Genomic DNA, 18,981 nt, shown 5'->3' with positions numbered 1-18,981 from the left:
ACTATAAGCACTGGCCTTGAGTGTGACAGACTAACTTTTCTCAGGGTGAGGGTTGATTCAGTCTCCATGGTAGCCAAGTTTTAAAAGTAAGAATGATGATTGTTTCCAAGGGAGAGAAAGTCATGTGTGCGGAATTATGCTGGATGGGAAATTATAATGTGGAGCTAATGGGAACGGAGCTGAGACCACATAGGATCATGGATTGGTCTTGTACGTCAAATAATTTTTAAATATTTTGAAGACATTTTATCACGTATCCATCCAGGAAATAATAATAATTGTTTGTTTGTATATTAGTAAATGGTTTGAACAGGCTTCTTTACAGCTGCTGGGACTTTTTTATCCTACAAACAATTTTCAAATGTAATTATGTTAGCACAGAAAATTATGTACATAGGGCCATGCCACCCTTAACTTAGATTCCCTTTCTATTGGCGAACTCCTCCCATTCCCGTTACTTAAACTCACTTTTCTGTCACCTTCCTTTGTTCACATTGTAGTTCAGTGGCCTGACAAACTTCACTCTAAAGAACTAAAGGCCTGACCCTCAGTTACACTAATGGGCCTTAAGGTAGATGGTCAGCTCATGTCACTCAGGTAGTGTAACTGAGCATCAGGCCTGAGATCTATTGCGTAACTGAAGCGGCTGCTTTGTTGTGCCAGGGGTATGTCTATGTGGCTGTTGGGAGCAAGCCTCCCAGCCCAAGTAGAGAGACTTACACTGGTTTGGCTTGAGCTAGCGCACCAAAAATAGCAGTGTGGATATTGTGACTCAGGCTGGAGCTCGGGCTCTGGAGCCTAAGGGGTCAGGTGGGCTTGAGAGTCCAAACCTCAATATCCACACTGCTATTTTTAGCATGCTAGCTCAAGCCCTGCTAGCGTGAGTCTGTCTACCTAGTCTGGGAGGCTCATTCCCAGATGTAGTGTAGACATATCCTTAAAGAGCAGACTGTAACAGGCCAGCAGCTTTTACCTAAAACATCACACCATAATAGGTGTGAGCCTGTGGAGAAAGGGTAGGAGAGTTCTGTTGACTTACTGAGAAAGATGGCTCCTTACCCTACCAAGATATAAGGGAAGTGGGAGTGGGGGCTTTCTAGACAGAGAAGCTCTAGGTGGGAGCTACACAGGCTGGATGGAGGAACCTGAGAAGGAGAGAGGAAGTTTGAGCTGAACTTTATCTTATTATTAACTTCTATGTTAATAAAAATAGACTGCATTACGGGGATGAGTTTGTACTGTATATAATATTTTTATTTAATATTTGAACTGTATTTCAGAGACGGTTCAGAAAGACATGTTCACATGCACTTTTCTGCTATTGTAAGAACAGTTCACTCTCAGGCTTACACCCTTTTAATGTTTATTTTAAAACTCAGTATGAGATAATAAAGAAAATACAGAAACATCCTTAATCATTGTGTTGATAAACGATAGGGGACTGCAAAGGAAATTCTGAAACAGCCTGAGACATATTGATGCTACTGAGCACTGAAGAAGGAGATTAAAATTGAAAATATGTTCACAGTCCAATTTAACATCTGAATGCTAGAGATTCATAAATGCTCATCTTCATTTCCCAGCAATTTTGCTAATGTGCAAAATGAAATTGCCATTCACTGTGTCATGTGAAAGATTACTTAGATATGTCAGAAGTTTGGGTAATAATAATTAGATCTAGTACACTTTCAAAAGCAGATTAGTTGAAGTGAAAGAAACTCTGACTACTAGGAAATATACCCCATATGGCTCTTTAATAGGCACCCAGTAAAGCCTCTGAAATGCTCAAAGATATAATTTGTCTGTAAGAATTACTCATGGCCAGTGGAGGACATGCTTATTTTTCATTAGCATTGGAACTAATGCCATCTGTGGGCTTGGGCAAACGACCTGGTTTCTCTGGACCCATATTGTAGTCCTTTCTAGGCATAAATGTCCTGGCCCCCTTTGCCTTAATGCCCCCTTACTTCACAGAGGTGTTGCGAGGCTTTGAGGGGTGTTGTACTGAGAAGACATAAAGTGTTACCTAGCCTAATTTATTACATTATAAGAAGGATTGGCAGAATTTGGGGGGAAGTTGGGTTTGGGGGTGGTCTTTTTGCAATTTTGACAATATAGATTTTTATTAAGATTTTGTTTCAATTTTTAACTATGTTAAATTTAGGTGCTAGAAGATAAGGGGGATAGGGCTGGAGTTAGAGTTAGGGCAGGGCTGCAGGGGGCTCCCTGCATGGCCAAGGGGCCCAAGATACCCAGGCACAAGGTGAGGGGAGGCTACTGTCCTGGCCCAGCAGAACAGAGACCTCTGCCAGGACTGCGAGGAGGACAAACTCCCGGCTATTGGGAAGATCATCCCCTGCTGAACTTTTCTTGCCCATACTCCTAGCTGGTGAATGAGTGAGCAGGGCCATGACAGCAGAGCTGCAGAGGGCTCCCTGCATGGCCTCAGGACGAATGACACCTGAACCCTGCAGGCACAAGGTGCAGGGAAGGCTGAGGACCTGGTGGGGGAGAGAAGACACCACCGGTTAATACTGTGAGGGCACCATGCTGTTGAATGGCTCTTGCCTGGGGACAGCTGCAGCACTCCCAGCTGGGGAATGAGAGAGTAGGTTCATAGGAGTAGGGCTGAAGAAGCTGCCACAGGGCCAGTGACACCTGATCCCTGCAGGTACAAGGAATCAACAACAAGAATTTTTGCTATAAACTGGGGATGTATCAGTTGGAAGTGACTGAAAAGGAGAAAGACCTGGATGTATTGGTCAATGACAGGATTACTATGAGTTGCCAATGTGATGTGACTGTGAAAAAGGCTAATGCAACACTAGGATGCATCTGGCAAGGTACTTCCAGTAGAGATCTAGAAGTATTATTATCATTATATGAGGCTCTGGTGAAATCTCATCGGGAATACTGTGTGCAATTCTGGTCTCCTATGTTTAAGAAAGATTAACTCACACAGGGACAGGTGCAGAGACTGAGCTTTACAAGTTTCTGGAGGCGATGGTACAATGAGATTGCCCACAATGGCATATTGTCCATCAACAACTGCTCTTAGCAAATACCTCCAATGTCTGAAGGTGGGGAGGGCTCTGAGTTACTACTGAGAATTCTTTTGCAGGTGTCTGGTTGGTGGATCTGGCTGAAGTGCTCAGGATGCAACTGATCACCATATAGAATCATAGAATCATAGAATATCAGGGTTGGAAGGGACCTCAGGAGGTCATCTAGTCCAACCCCCTGCTCAAAAGCAGGACCAATTCCCAGTTAAATCATCCCAGCCAGGGCTTTGTCAAGCCTGACCTTAAAAACTTCTAAGGAAGGAGATTCCACCACCTCCCTAGGTAACGCATTCCAGTGTTTCACCACCCTCCTAGTGAAAAAGTTTTTCCTAATATCCAACCTAAACCTCCCCCACTGCAACTTGAGACCATTACTCCTTGTCCTGTCCTCTTCCACCACTGAGAATAGTCTAGAACCATCCTCCCTGGAACTACCTCTCAGGTAGTTGAAAGCAGCTATCAAATCCCCCCTCACTCTTCTCTTCTGCAGACTAAACAATCCCAGTTCCCTCAGCCTCTCCTCATAAGTCATGTGTTCCAGACCCCTAATCATTTTTGTTGCCCTTCGCTGGACTCTCTCCAATTTATCCACATCTTTCTTGTGGTGTGGGGCCCAAAACTGGACACAATACTCCAGATGAGGCCTCACCAATGTCGAATAGAGGGGGACGATCACGTCCCTCGATCTGCTCGCTATGCCCCTACTTATACATCCCAAAATGCCATTGGCCTTCTTGGCAACAAGGGCACACTGCTGGCTAATATCCAGCTTCTCGTCCACTGTCACCCCTAGGTCCTTTTCCGCAGAACTGCTGCCTAGCCATTCGGTCCCTAGTCTGTAGCTGTGCATTGGGTTCTTCCGTCCTAAGTGCAGGACCCTGCACTTATCCTTATTGAACCTAAACCTCCCCCACTGTAACTTGAGACCATTACTCCTTGTTCTGTCATCAGCTACCACTGAGAACAGTCTAGATCCATCCTCTTTGGAACCCCCTTTCAGGTAGTTGAAAGCATCTATCAAATCCCCCCTCATTCTTCTCTTCCGCAGACTAAACAATCCCAGTTCCCTCAGCCTCTCCTCATAAGTCATGTGTTCCAGTCCCCTAATCATTTTTGTTGCCCTCCACTGGACTCTTTCCAATTTTTCCACATCCTTCTTGTAGTGTGGGGCCCAAAACTGGACACAGTACTCCAGATGAGGCCTCACCAGTGTTGAATAGAGAACGATCACGTCCCTCGATCTGCTGGTAATGCCCCTACGTATACATCCCAAAATGCCATTGGCCTTCTTGGCAACAAGGGCACACTGTTGACTCATATCCAGCTTCTCATCCACTGTAACCCCTAGGTTCTTTTCTGCAGAACTGTTGCCAAGCCATTCGGTCCCTAGTCTGTAGCAGTGCATGGGGTTCTTCTGTCCTAAGTGCAGGACTCTGCACTTGTCCTTGTTGAACCTCATCAGATTTCTTTTGGCCCAATCCTCCAATTTGTCTAGGTCCCTCTGTATCCTATCCCTACCCTCCAGTATATCTACCTCTCCTCCCAGTTTAGTGTCATCTGCAAATTTGCTGAGGATGCAATCCACACCATCCTCCAGATCATTAATGAAGATATTGAACAAAACCGGCCCCAGGACCAACCCTTGGGGCACTCCACTTGATACCGGCTGCCAACTAGACATGGAGCCATTGATCACTACCCTTTGAGCCTGACAATCTAGCCAACTTTCTATCCACCTTATAGTCCATTCATCCAGCCCATACTTCTTTAACTTGCTGGCAAGAATAAAGCACATACTAATATGCCATGTTAGACACTCATGCCTAACCTTGAAAATGTAACATATTATAATCTGGGAGTTAATCATAATTTTTATTTATTCAGATAACAGGTCGCATTCTCACCAAAATGAATGGGGGTGGGTGGGTGTGTGAGTGAGTGAGATAGAGAGACACTATGCTCATCCATCATTTACTTTTTCTCTTGTACAGATAGCTGATCTTTTTTAATTATTTCTGGGAGTGGAGTGAGAATGTCACAGATTCAGAGACTTTCAACTGTGTCGCTAGACTTTTGGATTACAACACACTTGAAAATCTCATCTTGGTATGATGAATTAGGAGTCTTTTTAATTTTAAGCTTATATAGGTCTAGAAATACTGTATTAAAAACATGAATTTTTTTACTTTGTTTTCACTGTTATTGAAATTTACTTGGACATTATTTTTCCTCATCACTGGTACAGAAGGCTCAGAAGAGTGTACTCATAATTCAATAATAGATGTCATAGAGACTGCAACCTCTGTCTAGTGAGACTAAGCTGCTTTTTAGAATAAGGGCCACTGGTGAAATTATAGATAAATTCCAAAAGAATCCCACCATGAAAACAAATAAGAGTCCCAGAAATGAAGGAGTAAATTAGATGAAAAGACACTTTCACCTATTTTGACTGGTGAAGTTCATTGTAGTTGAAGAAGAACTCAACTATTGCTAATAAACAACTGCTTTGCACTTGGTCTTCTGTAACTGTTAATGAAACTAGTGTAACCTCCTCTGAAATGAGACTCCTGGGTTTTTCCTCTGACCAAGCTGTCATCCCTGAGTAACCATAGAGGCTTTTTTGTTTGCCTTCTCTATGAGTTGCTGTTGATGATAAATTTAAAAAGTACTTTTTTCTGAAGGATTGAATTTGGCTAAATTAGATCATTTGTCTAGTCAACCCATGATTGGTTTTTTTGCTTTTTACTCTTCCCTTGACAGGCACACAACCCTTTGAGGACTCTAATCTATGCATGGCAGTAATATGTAAACAGGACTTATGGTTGCATGAAATCCAAATGCAGTTATAGGCAAAGTAATGACTAACCATTCACTCTGGTAAGAGTAGACTGTATTTACCAGCCTTTCTGAAACAGAATTAAAAATCCAGCTGCTAGAATAAAATGACACATGGAGCACAATCAAGAGAACCCTGGAAGCAAAATGTTTGTGTTTGACGACAATAGCTGGTTACTTATGATATAACAAACAAATGGTTTTATTATTTGAAAATATTAATATGTGCAAAGCCCTGCTTGTGGTTACCTTCCAGTGTAACTTTACATCACTAGTGGTAATCTGTAAAGTAAAGTTTTGGAGCAAACAGGATTTCACTCTTCAGTATTAGATTGTGTAATCCATACTTTTTATTCTTTCATTTTTAAGTACAGTTAAATAGTGCAGAGTGTTGCAATAGAGTAAATAATACTCTGGATTTCTATAGTGCCTTCTATCTAAGAATCTCAAGGTGCTTTACAAACAACTAAGTCTCACATCCCTGTGAGTTACAGAAGTATTGTACTTGGCTGGATTCTCCAGTAAACTAAGACCACCCTGCATGGCCATGGTACAAAGTGGCCTTAAAGCAGCTGGAGACAGCCAGTGTCACAGCCTGTGTACAAGCGAACTCTGCACTAATGGCATTCTGGCAGAGATGGCTCCAATGCTTTCTTCACCAGCCACCGCACCTTCACCCCTCAAGGAAGCTTATTTTAAATTGGCCCAATGTCCATTTCAGCTTGCAAACTGTCATCAGGATCACCTGTCGGAATATGTTACTTCAGTTTTAAATCAGCGTTTTTCTACCACCTGGCACTATAGAATGCAGAGAGAAAATAAGGACTATACAATTCTCATTGATCTTCACCGGCCAGTTTACACTTCCTTGTTTTAAACACTATTTGCCTTTAAAACCAACATCGAAATTGCAAACATTTATATTTCCTGGAGGAGGATCAGAATACTTCAGAGGAAACAAATTCATAATCTCCACCTCATGTTTTGTGGTGAGATAATAAAGAAACTGAAAATACCTGTATCCTTAACTTACACTGTATCATACATATATACGTGGCTGCTAATCTTTTGAGAAATTTGTCAAAACTTCATTGATGGGTTTCTTTTTTTAAAACTTAGTGTTTCTCACTCCAGACTTTATTCTGTGCAATTAATATGGCCTTCATGAGTTGAGTCAGAAACCTAGCCCCCTCAGAAGATTGCTTGTACATACTTCTCAGTGACTCTGTATGAGAATTTGTAGGAGGTTGTTGATACTGAAGAACATGATTCAGATGACCAAATGCAACATCATGTTGGTTGGATTATTTTTGGTTAGATGTCTCATGAAACCCAGCCTCATGAAAATAAATGGCATTATTTTTACCATTCATCATTTGTAGAGTTTCCCCACATACCCACTTAAATGTATCTGTCTCTAGGTGATTCAGCAGAAGAAATCGACCTCACTGTGGTTTACCAAACAGCTGCTAATGGTGACGTCAACACACTGACTGCAGTGATTCTTGAAGACCCTTCAATATTAGAATGCTGCGACAGCGAGGGTAAAACTTAGAGGGTTTAGATTGTTCCCAACGAGTTAATCAATACAATATGTGACTGAGCTATCATCTTTTTTCCATTTTTAATATTGACTTTAAAAATTAGTGAAACATCATAAGTAGAATTATATCAAGTTCTCCCCTTTATGAGCAATAGAATGGGAAATTGGTATTTTGGGGGGGATATCCATTGGGAATATGCATTTTGGATGGCCACAAAATAATATTTTCTTCCTCCTTACAAGTTTATTAATTTACATATAAATAAGAATATCCCATGTATCAGACAGTGGACATGAGACACAAAGTTGTCTGCCATGAATTTATATTGTTTGTCATAGAAAGAGAAATGCTGGAAAGTTGCTGAAATTTCAGGGGAGGATGGAGAAATAATTTATTCTAGTCAAATCCAAATTATATATATTTTTGGACATCTTAAAGACTCATTTGGCCAAATTTTAAAAAGTGGACACCAGCAGTTATTTGTGCTTGCTGAATAAGGGCACAGGTACAAACAGACAATTAATAAAACGGTAACATATGCAGTTTCTTGCCAAAAGAGCAATTGCATGTATAATCAGTTACCTGTTTTATGCTTGAAGCTGCATATTTTTTTCTATTCAGGTTCTCATGCCATGCCTGACAAGGTGCCATCTGAGTGCATGCAGTTACTTGGTTGTCTTTTCAGGCATGTATTTTCCAAGTGAATATGAACCAGAGATCTTTGAAAGCTTGTCCCTTGAAGTATTTTGTGTTCAATCAAGAGTCTAGTTTTTACCACAGCATTTTCCCAAAATTAGCATGAAAAGTGCAGGATTCAATCATTTAAAAAGAAACAAACAAACAAAAACCACCCTGCAGATATCTCTGTCTGTTTCTGAAAACTGGTTGTAAAATCTGGATTCAGAAATTGGGATCTTTGTGTTATCTTCAGATAGTTCCCTGGATCTCAGTAAAGTCAAGACAAGAGCCTTTTGACCTTCCAGCTCCTAAACGAGAAGAATAAAGGCAGAGTGTCTAACTGCCTGCAGTAGACTAACCATTACGTTTCAATTCCAGAGTAACTCAGTGATACTTATATACACACACTGATGTAACTGAGATCATCTGTGTGAAACCCTGGCACCCCCATATTCACCACTGTCAGATAATTATGATATGTTTTATACAAAGTATGCCTTTTGAGGTATTATTCTAAAAGTCTTGAACTGCGAGACATTAATATATCATTGGATTGTACGTGCTATCATTGTATGTGACGTTATGAAGTTTGGCTCTGTATGTGCTACTGAAACATGTTGTGAGGTTGAGAACACCCACAAGCAGCCATTCAGGTACAACAATAAAAAGGCCAAACAATGTTGATGGCTTATTGAGGAAATGCACACAAGCACCAGGATTACCCCAGAAACTATGTACAATAGAAACCTCTCAGAGATAGCCCTACACAATGGGAACTCTTTGACCCAGGTCACAGCAAAAGAGCTTTCCAGCAAGTTGGAAGAGATATAAAAGGGAGAAGTATCATCATAACTGGATCTCACTCTCCCTACAACACAACACCTGAAAGTGGGGGAGAGGGGAAGTACTGGTCCCAGGCAGGAAAGAAGGAAGCCTGCCTGTGTATGCAAAAGCTAACCTGCTTGTACTGTCTAACTGGGTGAGACACTGTGTGATTCAAATCCTAACTAGTACATTAGGCTTAGATTGCAGTTTTGTTTTATTTCTTATGGTAATCTGCTTTGATCTGTTTGCTATCACTTATAATCACTTAAAATCTACCTTTCTATAATTAATAAACCCTTTTTAAGTTTTATCTTAACCAGTATGTTTTTGAGTGAAGTGTTTGTGGAAAAATCTCAGCTCAGTTAACAAGGGCTTGTGCATCGTCCTCTTCACATCGAGGGAAGGGTGCACTGTGTAATAAATTCATACTGGTCAAGCTTTGACCAGGGCAGGATGCTACAGCTCTGGGGTCCTAGACTGGGGAGCTGGAGATATTTTGGCTTGAGCCTTTCTATTGTTGGTTCATGCAGCGGCTGGCAGAGCATTCATGAACACAGCTGCGTGTGGCACCTGCCTGTGGATGTTGGTGTGAGCACAAGCTTGGAGGGCTTTGTAGCTTGTCACAATGTCACAGTGTGAGAGGGAACCCAGACTGGTAAAACAGAGGGCTCAGCTGTACCCAAGTTCCATATGGCACCCTAGAAGGGACCCATCACAACCTGCTTCAAGACAAAATGTAGGGCCAGATTTTGCAATGCTTTCTCATGTTGAATGGTACTTATGCACCCATGTAGTGCCACAGAGTTCAGTGAAACTACTCACATGAGAATAAGGCCCTTAAATTGCACAAATATACAGCACTTTTCAAACTATAGTTGCTAGTGTTCAATGTATCAGTTTAATCATTTTAAATCACTCCATTACCTGTTGGAGAAAAGCATATTGCTGTTAGTCAGTAGTTAATTATTAAGAAGACATAAGAGAAGAAACAATTTAAATGCAGTGATGAAATTCTTGAGGAAAATCAAGTATTAGTTTGGATGCTGCTTATGCTGCTCTTTCCAGCCTGGGAGACAGCTAATATAGAGTAACTACTAGAGAACTTAACTTCCAAAGGTAGGAGAAGGCAAAATATTCTAGACTGAAGGCCAATTTTTAAAGAAGCAATTGCGTACATGCAGTATCATCTGTAGGTGCATGCTGATTTGTGCCCTCAGAGTGGTGCCTATTTTCATAAACCCTGTAGGCACACACAGGTAGGGTGAAACTGAAGTTGGAGAAGAGCATCTCCCAGGCCTGGGCTTGTGTGCATTTTGAGGAATATCAGCTTCAAAATTGTTACATGAGGCCTGACTCACAGAGAAGGCTCGTCAATGTAAAAAGAATTTTCCCACCAAAATGCTAACTAGGCAAGCCTTTTGTTAATTAAGGCACATTTTTTTAAAAAGTGGATGATCAGCTAGCTTGAATAGGAATTCCTTTGTGCCTCCGGTACAGTTGCTAAACAGTTGGTAGAAGAGGAGGTTTGTTAATGTACCAGTGGTTTATTTAGCAAACAAAAGACTATCTCCTCCTTATGGCTTTAACAAACGAAGGATTGTAAAAGAATTATTAACTATTTAATTAATTAATTAGTATCTATTTCCCCCCAAGGTTGTACCCCCTTGATGCACGCTGTTTCGGGACGCCAAGTCGATACAGTGAAATTGCTGTTGAAGATGGGAGCAAATATTAATACTCAAGATGCCTGTGGACGCACCAGTTTATCTCTTGCAACCTATCTGGTACCAAGACTTCTGTCTGTTACAGAGAGCACTTTGGGAGGGCAAGAGGGTGAAGTAATAAAGACTAATTTTGAATCACAGCAAGGGGAGAATAAGTACAAGACTTGTGTGGTCCTAGGGAACTGTGCAAAGAACAGTGCTTCAGCTTAACTGTGACATTTTCAGCTAGAAAATGTGTCAAAAGTAGCAGAATGGGCAATCCATTCAAACATATTAAATATGCATGTCGCTTTCAAGAACAGATATTTCCTTTGCTAGATATTTTCAAAAAATCCTATGATTAGTAACATGCTGTGTTTTCCCTTCCTCTTTTCCTGAAGGGGGAAAAAACATCTGTTGAAAAAATAAATTACTGGAAAACATTCCAGACACTTAAGCTGGCCTCATGGCTTCAGAATTCCCAAGTTTAAGCTGAAATTCTTATCCTTACGGTCTCTAAAGCTAAACAGAAGGCATAAGATAGGATAAGCATTTGTTTTCCCACCCAAATGGTTAATTACATTATAGAGTGACCAGTGCCACAAAACTTACATAGGCTAAAATCCTCAGGGATGTCCTAAGGATTAGGCTCACGATCCTTTGCAATTTAATCAGGTGTCTGGGATAGGGAGAGTGAATCATTGTAATGTACTCCCTTGGTTAGCGTTAAAGAGACAACGAGAGTAAGAGCCTTGGATGCATGGGGAAATTTCAGATCCATGAGCATGCTACATGTGATTTAAATTAGTGAGTGGTGGTTTCTATGCTGTAAGTAGTGTGAGGCCTCGTGAGAATCTGGGTGACGTCTGCCCGGAGGATTGATTTCAATGGGATTGCATGTGTGCATGAATGCAACTGAGTGCTGGATTTAGCCAAGTTTGCAAACTTCTCTGCAACAAAACTTTGATCAGTGGGCAACACAAAGGTACTTTAATTCCCTCATTCCACCTCTTCCCAGTAAATACTAGTCATGCTTGGCAGGCAGATGACTTGAGCTGCAGGGGAGTGACCTTGCAGAGGCCCCAGTTTGAGGAAAGCACTTAAGCACACGTTTGACTTCCTTGGGACTAAAGCACATGCCAAAATACTTTGCTCAGTGAGAACCAGAGTGCTCATCTGCTTTGGTTTGTTTTTGAAGGTGACAGTGCAGCATTTTACTCCCATCAGTGACCAATCCCCATAAATGAAGGTGCCATTTTCAGTATAACACTTCTATTTGAACTCTGTAAAAAGCCACTTGCTAAAACAAGAACGAACAGCTGAAAGCAAAACCTAAAATAACTCCAATTCTCAGATTTTTCATATCAATTTACTACCTGTAGTAACCTCTTATAAAGAAAATCAGATCAAATGCTCAGGCTCTTGGCTGACTCTCATTTAATTAAAATCCATATGCAGGAACATACTTAAGACTTTCTAGTACAACAGCAATTTTCAGTGCCATGTCTACTGCAAATCTTAAAACAGCCCTCCAGCCCCACCACAGCCAAAGAAAGGCCAAAATGCAGTGGAACTAAAAAGTTTAATTACAGAAGTGGATGGATGAACCAGTCCAGGATTTGAACCAAACGTGAACCATCTTTGAAGCTCTAACTAGATGTTTTTCTGAAACCAACTAACAGATCCTCAGCTGGTGTAAGCAGAATTACACCAGCTGAGGATCTGGCCCCAAATCTTCTCCGTCCCTTTTTGACCTTCTGTACTTTCTTTCTTAGGGGTGGCTTGAAGGCTGTGTCAGTCTGCTCCGAAATGGTGCCAAGCAGAACATACCTGATAAAAATGGGAGACTGCCACTGCACGCTGCTACCGCAGAGCCTGATGTGAGGTAAGCCCACATGTTAAAAGGGCGTTTGCTTATTTGAGTAAAACATCTTCTCAGTCCGGTACATAGTCACCAAAAGAACATGGAGATTGACTGATTGGAGGCAGCGCAGGGCAGGCAAGCTAGCTGTGGCAATTATCCGTGTGATTTGCTGTTTCATCTGGTGATTATCATATATTTAAATGAAGAAGCTATTGGGACTTTAGACCTAAGTCTATGGCTCTTTCTGCTGCACTTGTTTTACAGGAACGTGTTCAGGCAGGTTGAAGAATCTGATTTAAACCTCACAAAAGCAATGGAATTCAGAATGGAGACTGAAACTCCAGATTTCTCACAGTGAACAATCACCACCAACGTGATCAAGCTGTCCTCTATACTAGAAATACCACAGGACGTTTGTTTCCATGATAGTTCAATGTTGTATTTTCCCTAGCTAACTTGGTGCCAGTGTTCAGGGTGTTCTTCTTTAACTCAGGCTTCAGCATTATTTACAAATGCAGGTCTCCCAGCAGGAGCCACAAAACCAGTTGCCCTGCACTCTATTGCCACTGCTTATTATATAAATTAAATGTTATAGGCTATATGCTAAAGCAGAGGTTCCCAAAATGTGACTCTTGCTCGTGGTTAATGGAGAAGTGTCTGGTCACATGGTTCTGGCTCCTCCTTGTTTACAGCTGCATTAAAAGAGAGCTAAAAATGTATTAAATACTTTCCTAACATTACTTTCTCGTGCAAGTAATTGCTACAGCTACCATAATATTACGTGGATAATGTTAGTGGCATTAAATAGTAAATATTTGTATTATTATTATTATAATTCATTAGTATTATTATAGTGCCTTGGAGCCACAGTCATAGAACATGTCTCTGTTATATAATATGATGATTTATATTATTGTTTTGAATATAATCGTTTATTATTGGGAGGGGAGGCAACTTATGGGTTTAGGAATGGGAGGAAAGTTGTTCAAAAGACAAACTCTGTTAAGATTTGGTCCATCCTATGGAAAGTAGCTCTAAAGGATCAGGTAAGATGTAGTACAGTTGATTTTTGACAGCTGTTATTAAAGATGTATCAAAAAGTCTGAAGAGCAGTTCACCAAAACAAGTCACAAACCAATGTGCTATTTGTATCATAGTTTCCTTTGTGAATAGGAATGCTTCTTAAAGCTTTTCAAGTCCTGATTTATATAAGTTGATTAAATTCATGCAAAATCTCTCCTGAGTAAATCATTTACGAGTAGCTGAAAAAGGCTGGTTGAAAATGTAAGTTGCAAGAAACGTATAGAACTTAGAGTGGCAGTTTGACACATCTGATGCAGCAAAGCTGTAACTTGATGTTCAAGTTACAGGTGAGTATTGTGACAGTCTATAATGTCTCCTTATGTATTAATTTGGCACCTTCATCATTGTTTTTCATGCATCACTCTGATGGTACAGTTGGAGGGTTTCAGAGCAAGAGTGCATTATCATTACACAAAGCCTCTGAAGAGAAAAGGCTATGTTTGTGCCACACTGAACATGCTGATATTAGAAAGGAAACAGTAATTTACTTTAACAACAGCAGCACACAGAGTTCCCTGAAGTTTTTTCCACAGTCACCATGGAAACAAGCAGACCTTTGCTCCACACAGCAGTGTGCCAGCTGCTCAGCTCTTTTTCATCTGTCTTATTAGCCCAAGTCAACAAAATTAGTTCTGGATATGATTGCCCTGTTACCAGAAGGCGCAGCTGGAGTGCCATACCCATTAGTGAGATTTTTCCATTGGACTAATTTTTGCTCTCTGCCAACTATTTAGATTTGAAAGGAAGACGAAATGCGGTGGCTAATTGTGAAGTGCTTCCTCACCTGAGTTTAAGAACTGGCAGCCCATTGCTATAAATCAATGCGCTGGAGGAATAGCTAGCAGCACACAGACCACGCTGAAATCGACAGGCTGTAATCAGTCCATTTAAACACTTCAGGCACAAGGGCTGGCAAGTTTTTAAACTTCAATACATGTTTCATAGAGTGGCTGAGCCTTCAGTGAGAAATGGGATAAATGGACCCTGCTGACTCTCCACATGCTACATGTTTAGTTAAAATTGGCAGAGCTCATCTGTGTGGTTGCAGACTTTCAGCGTTGTGGGGGGTTGTATGTATATGTATATGTACACACACACACTAATTTAATTGATTACATCCCATGTTAATTTGTGGAACTATGTAACAAATTACAGAGCCATGTGATAGATGAATTTACCAAGCACCTTTTGATCATCTCTCCTTCCTTCTACCCACTAATCCATTTCCACCTGGACTTATTTTAATATACCAAACTTCTGAGCTGTCAGTCTGGGGTTTTATTAATTATATCAGTTTACCACAAAAATGTTTCCTCTACTTCCCAGCAAAAAAAATCTACGCCGTTTAAGACCCAGAACAGGTAAGATTCAGGCCTGCAGCAATCTCAAAATGACCTGACTTTTAAGTCCATTATAACATGGCCTGACTATGCAATTGGCTGCATGCCTCAGAAGAGGGCTGTAACACCCGTTTGCTTTTTAGTGATCATACCAGTCTGAGTCCAGGCCCTGGTGTGCCATTGGCCAAATAATATTTTTTAATTGATTTAATACTTTTAAGAGAGTATCTGGTTAGAAAAGAATCTGGGTGTGTTACACCCTGGTTCTGCCACGTTGGTATGTCACTTCAGAGCAAATCATTTTTTTGCCTTCTTGGCGAATTGTAACTTCTGCAAATGATCACTAAGCAGTTTCGAATGCAGCTTCTTTAAACAGTTGTACTGTCTAATAGCTCACAATCCATGACTGCAGAATGATTTTTTTCAGGCTTCATGCACAAACAGCTAAATAAATGGCAGGGCTGCATTTCATTATAGGTTTGTGTGGCAGAGCTCTGGGCAACTGTATCTGTACCAGCTCTGTGATCACTGGATCACCAATTACATTGCCATGGTGTAAACCTGAGAGGAAAAGCTGTGCCTAGTAATTGATAGACTGGGATGGGCTGAGAAGAGCCCCAAAGGCTAATTAGCCCATTACCCAAGAGGTAGAAAAGGCACAGGAAGGAAGTGCACAAGGGGAAGGAAGAGACTGATGGGCCTTTTAGGGGGCTGAGTCTAGGATTGAGTGAGTGGAGGGGTGTATGCTATTGTAAATATAGACCTGAAAACATTTATAAGGGTGGTGAGGAGAAGACTGTGAATAAATTGTACAAGGTGTTTGACTAGAAGAAGGTCTCTAGATGGTTTGTGGCTAGAAAAGAGACAGGAATGGGATGATGCTGGGTCACAGTTTGCTATATTTTTGCAATCTGATACTGTTAAAGTTTAATAATACATCCACCTGAGCTTTACCTGAATTCAGGATTGTCCAGCTAAGAAACAGAGCAAAAGATCTCAAAGGAGAGAAGAGCCTTTCTCTTGTATTTTGTTTGAAGGGGGAGCAAGTACTTCCACATAACCCACCATGCCTTGGGTGAGTATCATGGTCCCAATCTGATAGTGGGGTTCTGCTAGCTCAGACCCTTACATCTGCCAATGTCACATGGACTCTAAACAGGCATAAGGGTCTATGTTGGCTGATCCTGATATGCGGATGTGACAAGATGGTCTGGATATCCCTACCATCTCCACTTTAACCAATGCTCAGCGCACTTCTATAAAACATAATTTGCCTGCTCCAAATCCAGTGACCAAACCATTTTCAGAGTTAACTGCAGTAGTTTGAAGGGTGATTATGAAAATCCTGGGGCAAAATCTTTCAGGTTATAAAACCATTGTTTCACCTAAGGCCTGGTCTCGATTACACAGCTAAGTCAACGTAAGGCAGCTTACTTTGACCTGACTATGTCCGTGAACAGACAATGGTGGGACACAGCTGTTATAAGTGCCCTAATACACTGACATAACTCCACCTCCATGATAGGCATAGGGCTTATGTCAGTGTAGCTAAGGTGATGCAGCGTCTGTGTGGACACTGCATTACTTACGTCAGCTGTCTTGTCAATTTCAGGGCTCAATACCATGAAAAACCAACATCTCATGTGTAATAGTTCTAACTGTTCCCACCACAACATGGCAGTGTTTATACTCTACTTCTCTACAAGAGTAAACAGATGTATTTCTCCATAAATTCCAGTTTATGGCATAATTGCCTTACTCCCAACAGAGAGACTGTGAGCCGTAATCTAACCCTGTCTCTGTGTGTGCATGCATACAGGGGCTTCTTAATCCAAGAATACAAAAGTATAATAGGAAGGTAATTTGCATTTCTGTTTAACACTTTAAAAGGATCACAATGAATAGTTCTGTTGATTTCTAGGCTATAAAAAAATTGCTCAGGTATTCACTGCACATTCTGATATATTAATGCCCATTTATTATTTTGGAAACTAACACTGGAATTATTCCTGATTGTGTCTACTTTTGCATTTACATACAGGTGACCTCTGATCCAAGTGTTGAGTTTGTGTTCTGGTTTTAGTTACAAATAGAGTAAGCCATAAACTTCAGAAGTGGATCTGGGTTTGGCTTTCAAACATGAACACATACCAGATCTGGGATTCTGGTTCACATCCATCACTGCTGTTAATTTTGCTTTCGATCATGGGTTCTGTTTCTCTAAAAACCTCTCATCCAGTTTTAGCCGTCAATGTAGCATATTAAATATATCTTTGCTTCCACAGGCTTCTAGCGGTGCTGCTGCAGCAATCGCATCTAAGTGACATTAATCATCGGGACAATGAGGTAAGTAAACATGTATCAGGTCATATTCTTCCCTGTTGCCTAAAAAGGGTCCACAGAATTACTTTTTTTATTATAGTAATTGCAATTGACAACCCTAATTATAATTTAACACCTACAATTAACTGAAAACAAAATTAAAGTGTTAATCAGATCCCTCTGGGTGGGGAGGGAAACATCCGCAGCAGGAGTGGGGCTGAAGCCCCAGCCCACAGCTTGGTGGGGACAGCCAGGGTCAGGGGAGGGTTGAAGCTCCAGCCCACAGCTTCGGAGCAGTGGAGGGGGCCAAAGCCCCAAGCTGAGCTGGAGCCCTGCTTCCAAGAGGGACTGAAACCCAGAGCCCCGCACCCTGAGATGGGAAAGCCCTGTGCCCCGAGGGGGGGGTTGACGGTAGGGGGCCACAATTTTTTCTAGTGAGGAGGGTAAAAAATATATATGTCCAAATGGGATTGCCAGCACAAAAAGTTTGACAAACGCTGTCATAGAGGATAGCAGCCTGGCAATCCCACACTCCCTGCATCAGCCTTTCCCCTCCCTCCTCCCCCGGCCCCGCTGCATGCCAAGTCAAGGTAAAATCCACCCTCCCTTGCAAACAAGGGCTCACTCAGCTGAAGGGAGTCATGTAAAATTATTATTTTTACATTTGTAAGTTCAACTTTCATGATAGAGATTGCACTACCGTACTTGTATGAGGTGAATTGAAAAATACTATATCTTTTTTACAGTGCAAATATTTATTTTTATTACAAAGTGAGCATTGAACACTTTGTATTCTGTGTTGTAATTGAAATCAATATATTTGAAAATATGGAAAACATCCAAAAATATTTTAAAATATTTAAATTTAATGTGGGTAGTCTATTATTTAACAGTGCAATTAAAACTGCAATTAATCGCAATTAAGTTTTTTAATCGCTTGACAGCCCTAATTATAGTATTTTGCACTGATCTTGCACCTCTCAGCTAATGGCCTCAGAGAACTCTACAGAAGTTGGTTTCATTTTTCCCAGTTTATATACATGCTGCATCTAAGGTGACCAGACCACAAGTGTGAAATTGAGATGGGGTGGGGGGTAATAGGAGCCTATATAAGAGAGACCCAAAAATCGGGACTGTCCCTATAAAATCGGGACATCTGGTCACCCTAGCTGCATTGCCTCACTGTGGATCTTCTGGCTGACTGCTCTCAAATGGAGCTGGCAGATGCAAATGGAATCTGGGTCGACAAACCCACTCCCTCCCCATGCCACCAGTTATGCTTCCCTGAACATCCTTCCTACATCACCTGCCAAGATAGGGATTTCTTTGCTTATTTTCAAGTTAGACAGATTCTCTGCTTCACTGAGCATCTCACCATCAGGCAGATAGTTCTCCTTGGAAGGTCTGCCTGAAGCCGTGTTATAGGTCCAGCAACCATTTTATGCCAGATTGCTATGGTCCTTAATTGTACACCAACTAAATATACCCCTGTGCCAGGAGACGGATTAGATATGCTGGCTCCACATCCCACACCGGAGGAACTCTGTTTGCCACATCTGGCTGCTTACTAGCTCCATCCATTCAGCACAAAGGAGCCAGCACACAACAGAGAATCTGGTGCATTGTTTCAAATATGTCTCTCCAGCCTGGCAGCAGCTTGAGGATATTGCTGAAGGGCACTAACTTGCAAATTTCCTTCCTGCCTTGTACTTCGTGCCCATCTAC

At 41.3% G+C, this 18,981-nt stretch overlaps 1 protein-coding gene across 3 annotated transcripts in view; it reads left to right on the top strand.

Moving 5' to 3' along the window:
• Nucleotides 1-18,981, top strand: part of ANKRD55 (ankyrin repeat domain 55) — an 87,282-nt gene that overhangs the window by 36,711 nt on the left and 31,590 nt on the right. For all 3 annotated transcript variants that reach the window (XM_084628693.1, XM_084628695.1, XM_084628694.1), the window contains 4 exons: nt 7,319-7,441; nt 10,598-10,728; nt 12,423-12,532; nt 17,220-17,280. In XM_084628693.1, coding sequence (XP_084484819.1) covers nt 7,319-7,441; nt 10,598-10,728; nt 12,423-12,532; nt 17,220-17,280 — 425 coding nt within the window. The remainder of the gene's footprint in view (nt 1-7,318; nt 7,442-10,597; nt 10,729-12,422; nt 12,533-17,219; nt 17,281-18,981) is intronic.

Source organism: Lepidochelys olivacea (genome assembly GCF_965140295.1).
Source record: "Lepidochelys olivacea isolate rLepOli2 genome assembly, chromosome: 5".
Lineage (NCBI taxonomy): Eukaryota > Metazoa > Chordata > Testudines > Cheloniidae > Lepidochelys > Lepidochelys olivacea.
The sequence above is the reverse complement of the archived record's forward strand: the minus strand, read 5'-3'. Positions and strand labels throughout refer to the sequence as shown.